Source organism: Pseudorca crassidens, chromosome 3, assembly GCF_039906515.1.
Source record: "Pseudorca crassidens isolate mPseCra1 chromosome 3, mPseCra1.hap1, whole genome shotgun sequence".
Classification (NCBI taxonomy): domain Eukaryota; kingdom Metazoa; phylum Chordata; class Mammalia; order Artiodactyla; family Delphinidae; genus Pseudorca; species Pseudorca crassidens.
The window spans coordinates 112,931,847-112,941,429 of record NC_090298.1 but is presented as its reverse complement, the minus strand read 5'-3'; the positions used below and the strand labels follow the sequence as shown (position 1 = coordinate 112,941,429).

General features: G+C 54.3%; 1 protein-coding gene across 1 annotated transcript; it reads left to right on the top strand.

The window, feature by feature from the left end:
* The first annotated feature begins 806 nt into the window (after positions 1-806).
* On the top strand, positions 807-8,974 carry CXCL14 (C-X-C motif chemokine ligand 14). Its single transcript, XM_067731812.1, has 4 exons — positions 807-1,070; positions 1,245-1,350; positions 5,106-5,219; positions 7,784-8,974. Exons 1-4 carry the CDS (start codon positions 1,007-1,009, stop codon positions 7,797-7,799), a joined length of 300 nt encoding a protein of 99 aa, XP_067587913.1. The 5' UTR covers positions 807-1,006; the 3' UTR covers positions 7,800-8,974.
* Positions 8,975-9,583: the final 609 nt, after the last annotated feature.

Below are 9,583 nucleotides of genomic sequence, written 5' to 3'. Positions count from 1 at the left end.
CCCACACCGCCACACCACACATCCTGGCACAATGTCTAGAACATGGACTTCATCCAGATGGTTACCACTGTCACGTCTCCCTGCCCAGCCACTGCCTAACTCTGGAGAATGATGTGACAGTGAAGAGAGCCACCCACCTGGTTCTCCCCACCCCCCACAGGCCCACAGACTTTTGGAAGCCTTCCTTCCAGATTAGCCAAAGCTCCACACACACACACTCTTTGAGCCAGCTCCAGGGACCACAGGCCATGGCTTTGCTGCTGCACATCCTGCGGCGACCACCCTCCAAACCTGGCCTTGTGCTCTGGCCACCAGTGCTGCTGGCCCAACAGGGACAGCTCACGCTCTAGGAGTCAGGCCTGCTGGCACTCACACCTGGCACCTGCCCCAAAACCCTTTCAAGTCTCCTCTAGAATCTGGGCCTCGGGCCTGGGTCTCCCAGCGGCTCACAACAGCAGTCCAGAGGGAACCACGAGAATCATAAAAGCAGTGCCCTTAAGCAGCCTCGCCACCGTCAAGTGGCGCCCGAGCACTGGCTCTGGCTCTGTGTGCGTGCTGGAGCCTGGGTGTGCAAGTGTATGAAGGAGAACGTGTGTGAGAGCGAGAGGGTCGCGGATGTGAGTCTGAATGTGCAAGTGCGCTCGTGGCTCTGAGTGTGCGCTGCTGCGATCGCGGTCCGGGGCGGGCGGCGGGCGGGGAAGGTCTCCGCCCCCCCCCCCCCAACCGCGTTGAGAAATCTCAGTGAGTCACCGAGTGGTTCTGCATATTAATGAGCTCGGAGCGGATTTAAAAGAGGCCTGGGCGGGCGGAGGGAGACTGTGGAGACAGCCCGGAGCCGAGCGCAGAGCGCTGCGGGGTGCCACAGCCGCGAGGCTCCCACCGACGGGCGCAGCAGGAGCGAGTGGAGCCGGGAGGCGCGCTCCGGGTAGAAAGAGCCAAGCCCGGCGCCCGGACGCGCGGGCGCCCTCCCCGAGCCCCTGCTCCCGCGCCGCGCCCCTCGGCCAGCATGAGGGTCCTGACGGCAGCGCTGCTCCTGCTGCTCCTGGCGCTGTGCGCCGCGCGCGTGGACGGTGAGTGCCTGGGAGGTCCCTTGGCGCCAGCCCGGCCCGTCCTGGGGAACCCCCAACGCCAACTGCTAAGCTCCCCGGGATCCCTGGGGTTCTGGGTGGGCACCGAGGGTGGTCAATGAGTTGCGAAGGAGACCCCTCGCGCAACTGAGCAGCCCCCCGCGCGCTCTCTCGCAGGGTCCAAATGCAAGTGCTCCCGGAAGGGACCCAAGATCCGCTACAGCGACGTGAAGAAGCTGGAAATGAAGCCAAAGTACCCGCACTGCGAGGAGAAAATGGTTATGTGAGTTCTCGCTCTTCGCCGCGAGCGTGTGCGCTCAGCTCTTAACCGGGTGCTGCGGCGCAGCTTGGGGCTGGGTCGGGCTAACAAGCCTTTCTCTCAGCCTTTGTCAAGCCCTTGGCGGAGCCTTTGTAATTGCCTAGCGAGTCCTTAGGACGCTGGCACGGCAGTCTGGAAGAGAGTTTGAAAAAAGGGTCACGGTACTGTGCTCCGGAAACAGCCCCTCCGAGGAGTTCACCCTTGCTAGGATTCAAATGGGTAGCCTAGGGGTTGCACTGCCCCCCCTTTCTAGGGTGATCAAGGGTTAAATGGCTTCCGTGTGCCAACTTAGAACACCCAGATTGAAATCACTCAGAATACACCCAGAACTATTAAACTGGAACCCAAACTGTGAGGCGTGCTGCCTTACTGTTACTGGAGAAAGAATTAAAGCAAACATTGTCTGACGTCCTCAGAACCTCCTTTCAGGGCCTTTTTCTGATCAGGGGACCGTGGCCGTCTGGTTTTTGGCTTCTAGCGATTGCATTTTGAGAACGATCCTCACTCTTCCAACACCAGCTGGACTCCTGTGGGTTCCTGAGCGGTCTTGTGGAAAGGGCTCTGTTGGAGTTAACGTGCCATGAGGGTGAAGCCCTGCTTGGTGGGGATGCGGGGAATATTTTAAAAAGTGGGGCAGAGCGAGAGAACACTGCGTTTCCTTTGCTCCCCTGCCTTCCCAATTAACCACTTGAGGCCAGCACCACTGTTTCCCCATCAATACGCTCTTGGCCAGGAAGGGAGCCCTTGGCAAAGCAGCTACCAAATATCTGCCACGGACCATTGGCCCCTCTTCCCCTCCCCCAGAAACAGGACACACTTTATTCTCAGTCTGGGCAAGTGCCTTCCATTCACTGGCCCCGCTGGCCCAAAGGCCTCCACACAGTGTCTGCAAAGGCAGCTCCCACCGCCCCCTCCCCCTCCACTGCCACCTGGGGTCTGCGCAGTCAGGCTGAAGTTCAGAAAATCACTGGGCCTGAGCTAAACCCCTCTGCCTTCCTTCCTGGGCACCTAAATTAGCCTCCTGTCCCTGCCCCTTTGCCCTGCCCCTTGCCTTGCAGACCCAGGTCCAGAAAAACTGCTAGAAAATCCTTTTGGGTGGGAGCTAGAGGTCACACAGCTGAGGGAGGAGCTACAAGCCCCTCAGGGTTCTCAGCTCTCTTGGGGTGAAATGACAGGGACGTTAACTTTGCGCTCCTCTCAGTGCTGAAAAATGCTCCACACGCCAAGCTGAGCTGTTGAGTCCTTGCAGGACAGGAGGAGCAGGGTATGAGGCGCAGTGACATCTCAAAAGGACAGAACCCTCAGTAAACAGGCTTGCCCTTTTTTGTGGCTATACTTTTCAGAATAGAGAGAAAACTGACAGCCAGGCAAGTGCATGAGAAGGCTTTATGTAGCCTTGTGAAAACTTGCAGGGGTCTCATGAGATCCGCACACAGTCACCCTCTTCTAAACCTCCACCCCATACCCGGGACCCTACCTCCCTCCCTGAAGGGCTGGAGGTCTTCTCCCCTCTCAAGCTCCTAAGACTCTCCAGCTCACATGAGGGACCAGTGCTTTTTTCCCAAAGCCGGTTTTTAGCCCCAAAGCTGAACTAAAGGAAGTTTTCCAGTTCACCCTGAGTCACCTAGAAATCTCTGATGAGGCTTGGGACGCAGCTTGCTTTGCAAGTGGGAGTCCTTGCACTCAGAAGGATCCAGTAGAGCCAAGATTCTAGAAGGGGCAATTTGTTTCATATACCCCGAGTTATTGCTGAAACCCTCGGTATCCCAGAACCACTGAGGACAGGCACACAGGACCCAGAATTTCTGCACAATTGCTGGGGGCAGAAATCCTCACGCCTTCACCCCACAACCAATTTTCAAAGTCCCCGTGTTATGACTGAGCATTTGAGCACCGTGGTGGGAGGGCTGAGCGTCCTCCCCTGCTGTCCCAACCTTCAGGATTTGGGATCCTCAGCCTGTACGCTGACCTTACGGAGGAGGGGATTTTTATCTGGCTTGGCTACAGCCTGTTATTCCAAGTGCAAAGGCAGCACTGTAGGCAGAGAGCAAAGCATGGGCTAAATTCCTGCAGAGCGACTAGGTACTATGGGGGAGGGGACCTGGACTCTACTCTGAAGCCCGGCCCCATGCTTGAGACCTAGCAGAAGGGACCCAGGGAGCCACAGGTCTCATAGAGAGGGCCAGCGAAGGCAGAGCCCAGTCACCTGGCATTACCACAAGACCTGTCCCTGCCCTGGGAGGCTCAGGCCATGGTGAAGGCCCTGAAAACTCAGAGCACTGGGGAGCGAAGAGAACAGGTTGCCCAGAAATATTCTGCCCCCATTCAGGTAGCAAGATTCGATTTCCTCTCCCCATCAACTGGGAGACTCAGAGTTCATGGCGACCCTGCTCCTTTCCAGACCTTGGCCCAGGCATCCTGACACTTCACTGTTAGGAGCCTACGGGGTGCTGGCTGACCTCTGTCCCTCCCTTCCCACTCTTCCCATCCCAACCTCCAACCACCCCTTTTTGCCCCCTCAGCCCACAGCCCAGCAGCCAGTCCACCACCATACCTCGCTCCTGCGTGTCACCTCCCAAGGAGTGACATCTTCACCTCTCACCTTCCAGTTTTCCGTGTTCGCTAGGTTGACCCTCATTTTTGAACACCATCATTCCCCCCCCACCCAGAAGCTTCCTCTGAACTCCTGCCACCCTGGCCCAGCCCTGGCTGAGAGGGGCATAGCAGTGCTGGGCAGCAGCCTCTCCCTTCCTCCTCCCTCCCAGGCTGGACCTCACACACTAAGGCTTCTTCTTGGCCATCCCATCTTCCACGACAATTGCTAATAACAGTAACTATTCATTGTGCTAGGCACTTTGCATAGATTATATCTTTAATCATCCCAGTAACCCTAAGAGGTAGGTCCTATTATTATACCCATTTTATGGATGCGCAAACTAGGTTCAGAGAGGCTACCCAAGGTCCCACAGACAGACCTGGGATTCAAACCCAGGCCCTACGCTCTGTATAAAGCCACCTGCTTCTCTACCACATGGCTAGACCTCCAATGGTGTTGGAACACTGGCTGATAGAGACTTGAAGGGCAGTCTTATTTTCCTGCCCAAGGGTGAGATAACTGGGACTCATGCTCAGGAATCAAAATGGGCTTCAAGGCCAACAAGACTTAGCTTCAGGGTCAACAAATGCCCAGCCCCAGAACAATCTGCAGAGGGTCAGGGGAACTAGGGTTTGAAAGATCAGACAGAGACCACGGCACATCCAAGCCCTGCCATGGAGCTCCTCACATCCAAGGATGAGGTCTTGGCATGCATACTTCGCTGGCATTAGCTCTCTCCACCTCTCAATCCCAGGTTCAGAGGAGCTGGAAGAGTCCCCTGACCTTCGTTCCCCAAGGGAGCCATCAGTGCTGTGGGCAACACCCTGCATGGGGGTGGGCTCGGGGGTGGGGGACTGTCCCAGACTTTGAGGGCTCCAGGGGGAAATGTGAGAGCCCATCACTCTGCACAGGGTTAGACCCAAACGTGGAGTCAGATTAAGGGGACAACCAGAACCTTCCAAAGAGCCAGGGAGCGAGCATATGGGTAGGCTTCCTTGAAAGGAGGGAGGAGGCCACAGTCTCTCAGTGCTCTGATTGGGACAGACCAGGGCCACCCACAGGCCACACTGAGGGGCTGTCATTCAGGCTTCTCAACCCTCCATCCCATCCTGCTCCATTTCAGCATCACCACCAAGAGTGTGTCCAGGTACCGGGGTCAGGAGCACTGCCTGCACCCCAAGCTGCAGAGCACCAAGCGGTTCATCAAGTGGTACAACGCCTGGAATGAGAAGCGCAGGTATGCCCCACTGCCCCTCACCTTCCTTCCCACCACCCTACCAGATCCAGAGTCTAGACCCCTTCTAGGTCATCTAGCCCCATCTAAGGCATGAACACCCACTACAGTTGCCACAATAAGCAGATACCCAGACATGGCTTACATACTCCCAGGGATGAGGAACTCACCACTTAACTTACTGCTACACTTATTGCTCTCTTGGACAATTGTAAGCATCGAAAATTGATCCTTTTGCGAACTAAAGTTTGTCTCATTCTAACTTTTATGAAGTTAGGGTAGTCCTAATTCCTCTCCTTATTTAAGTAACTTAAGTTTTCTGACCCCCAATTTCCCTCTGTCAAATGGCTGGGTGAATGCCCAGCATGGCTCTCTCGCTCCGTGATTTGTGTGGTTTGGTGAAACACAGCTGCTTAAGTGACTGGGTTTATTAACTATAAAACTGTGGGTACAACCATAAGATGATGAGGACAACTCCTTGCCAACAACATAGTCTCCCCTCAGGGTGCCCCATGCCCCCTGCTGCCCAGAAGCCTGATAAACTCCTTCCTGTACAGGTGCAGGGAGGGACTTTGGGTTTGACCCTCTAAAATCAGAACCGCTCTTACCGTCAGGGGTTAGCAGTGGCCAGATGACCAGAGTCCTGAACTAGACCCCTAACCCCAACCTGGTCTGGGCTGTTCTCCCATTATCAGAAAATGGCTTCCCATCTCTGATCTCCTGGGGTCCCATGTCTGGCCTCAGAGGGGGAGGCAAGTTCCTGGCTCCCCTATGCTACATAAAGGTGAGCCTGTCCTAGAGCAGACCCACTCCTCACACACTCAGAGCCTGTTTACACCTGAATCTGCAGAGCATGACCAGGGAAGCGTGCACGTACACGTACACACACACACACAGGTGAGCTCCTCAGGAGCTGGTGCCTGCACCTCATCCCGCAGAGGGGGGAACAGAGGCTAAGTTGGGGGGAGTGACTTGTCTGGGAGCACAAGTCAGGAAGCTAGGTCTCCTGGCGTCACCTTCCCCTCCCTCCAGCGGGTACCCACGCCACCCTCCCATCGCCCCTCCTCCCCGCCACCCCCAGCACTTCCCTAAGCTCAGCCCATGACCAGCTCTCCCACAGCTGACACTTGGGCCCAACCCCAGTACCTGAGCCTTTTGTGCTGCCTCCAAAACTGCCTCATCCACAATTGCTTGAAATAGAAAGTGATGAGAGCAAGAGATTATTTTCCATAAATCTACTGGAAATGAAGCCCTCTTTCTGGTCAGGCCAGGCAGCTCACATGACAAACACGGGACACCTCCTGTCCAGTCACCCTCTGGGCCCTGCATCATCAAAAGTGGAATGAGGCTGACTGCAGGGCCAGTTCACAGAGGCGCGGGCAAGTCTTCATCAGGTTGCTGGGAGATCCAGCCTTTGTCCCAACCCCTCCACCTGGGGCCACAGCTTTGATGAAAAGGAGGCAAGCCTGGGTCCATGCAGCCCCGCTCTTTTTGTTGCTGCAAAGTCCATAGATGAAAGCGGTAAGGGCACCTCTGCTACCAGGCCTCTCATCACTTCCTTACAAAATGAGTTCATCCCTCCTTCTTGGAATGCTAAGGTGTCCTGGGAGAGGATGTGGGCATTCCCTTGTCCTCCTCGCCTCCCCTCCCTCTGTACAGGTTGAAAATGTCTTTGTGGAGATAAAGGAACCATCTTGAAGTCCTCTTTGCAGAGACAGGGAGAGGGAGAGAATGCTGAACCTAGAGGAGAGACAACAGAAGGCAGCGGCCGGCCCAGGCTGTGGGGCGAGACTAGAGGGCTTCCAGGAGCTCAGAGCCAGAGCTTCCGGCTGCCACCAGAAGCAGCAGCAGCAGGCATTTGACTTCGGTGCATAATTACTCAGAAATCAGGAACGAGGCGGAAGGAGCAGGGCACGACCTGGATGTGACGTGTGGTCCCACGGCAGCCATGCGGCAGAAAGGAGGGGATTTAAGTATCTAAACAGAGATGGTTGCGGAGGTGAGGGGGAAGTCAGCTTGTGAGCGCTCACAGTAGTTCCATTCTGGTAACTACTAGAGGAAGTGACCTTGAGCCACGGGCCTCTGTGGCAGCCCCAGTCCCACTAACCGCCCTTCAGTCTTCAGGCAGCGGCTTGTGGAACTGGCATTTTTTTCTGGAGCACATGTATTCTTGGGCTAAATACAAAGAAAGACACAAGCCTAAATGGAGGGAAGGGATGCCTCTGCCCCTGCCCCCATCCACGCCACCATTGACATTGAGTGTTCGTTGGGCAGACTTTCAGTCTCTTGTTTCTGAGTTTCCTCATATACCAAGAAGGTTTGCTTCCTAGAGCTTTGAGGATAAAAAGAAACTGCAGAGGTGGAGACTGTGTAGAAAGGACAGAGCCAGGTTCAGGTGAGCATTTATGCCCATGTGCTGGCCTCCTCTGAAGTGTCCCCTGCTTCTCCTGGGCTCCTGTGGTCCTGGGAGAGGCACTCCCCAGGCCAGGTGCAGAGAAGCTCAGACACCGGCCTGTGCGTTTCCTGCCTTGTCCTGAGCCACTGAAATGGGTGTTTTCTCTTCCCAGGGTCTACGAAGAATAGGGTGAAAAACCCCTGACGGGAAAGCTTCACACCGGTTGGGACACAAGCAAAGGGCTTTGCAGATTAAAAAAACAAACCCTTTCTTTCTCACAGGCATAAGACACAAATTAAATATTGTTACAAAGCACTTTTTACCGGGGGTCAGTTTTTACATTTTATAGCTGTGTGCAAAAAGGCTTCCAGATGTGAGACCCTTCTCTCTTGTGTTCCAGATTTCGTCACAAGCTGCTTTTTACCGAAGAGGGGAGAAACTCATGCCTTTCCTTTATTTAAAAAAAAAAAAAAAAATGCTTTTTTGTATCTGTCCAGACATCACTATACATCTGAGCTTTATAAGCACCTAGGAGGAATAGGGAACTTGTTTGAGACATTTCATAGCAGCGTTGCTCCCTTCCTAGCGCGGGAAGCTTCCGCTCAGAGGTCCTGGTGCCTCGGCACAGCTGCCACAAGCTCTCCTGGGCTCATGGTCGGTCACAGCCTCAGGGGGACTCAGCAGCGGTCCCAATGGCCCCAGTTGTCGGGCAAGCAGGAGCAGATCTCTCTGCATCTGTTCTTTGAGGAACTCAAGTTTGGCTGCCACAGAAATGTGCTTCATCCCCGGGGTTAATTTTTACACATTCCAGGAAACATTTCCAAGATCCTGGGATGGCGAGGCAAATAAATGGTCCTTAAGGAAGGTCCTTAAGGAATGGTCCTTGGGTCTTCTCTCCAACCTGAGCGTTTGTGAAAGTTTCACTGCTTCAAAACCACGTGGAGTTCCTGATGCTGTAGCGAAAATCTTAGGAGAAAACTTAAAAATATACAAATACACGTACAATATACAGCTACAGATACACATGCTGTTGACGAGGGAAAACCTTCAAAGCATGTTTCTTTTCCTCATGACAATGGAACATGCAGTACTAAAGCAATCTGTGATTCCCCACGTAATTCTTCAGTGTTAAACAGTGCAGTCCTCCTTCGGTGCAGCCCTCTTTAAGATGACCACACGCCTTTCCCTTTGTAAATATACTCTTAGGAAGGCCCCCTCTACACATGTCCCTTCAGTATGTGCCGTGTTGCATATCGTGTCGTATGCTATGTAAATGTCAGAAACCGTTAGCATTGCATGCAGGTTTGATATTCTTTCTAAGACAAAAAGAAAAGTAATAAAACATATTTGAAATGTACCAAAATTTTAGAGTACTGACTTTTTTTTCTACTTAATTAAGCCAGGATGACAACCAAATGTTTACCACATCCTGAATAAACAGGGACAGATGCACTGGGGAGGAAAACTTGTGTTTCCCGATACCTGTCAACACCGTCACCTCTACAGAATGTCCTGAAGACAGAAAGCCAGGCTTCGAGGCGGACGCTTCTTCCCTGCCTGGCTCCCACACCTGGGGCAGGTTCATCAGAACAGCCAGGTCAGCGCCTATAGGACCACAGGGTCATGCTGCCATCCTCATTTAGGGAAGGCAGTAGATGCGGGACCCGTCAAGACCCCTGGGGTCCAGGGCCCCAGGATTCTAGTGGGGCTCAGGCAAGGGCAGGAAGTGCCCACCTACAGGGCTCCGCAGCCAGGCTGTGTGGGAGCCACAGCCAAGGCGACACTGAAGGTCCACTTCTCCTGCAGGATGGAGATGATGAGCGCACACACCTCATGGCGCTTCTGGGGACTGAAGGAGGCAATCCATGTAAAGCGCTCAGGACACCAGGGCATGGCGAGCGCTCGGTAGATGTGAGCTCCTTCAACATCCACAAGACCAAGCCACTTTGCTCTCTGCACAAACTGCCCACAG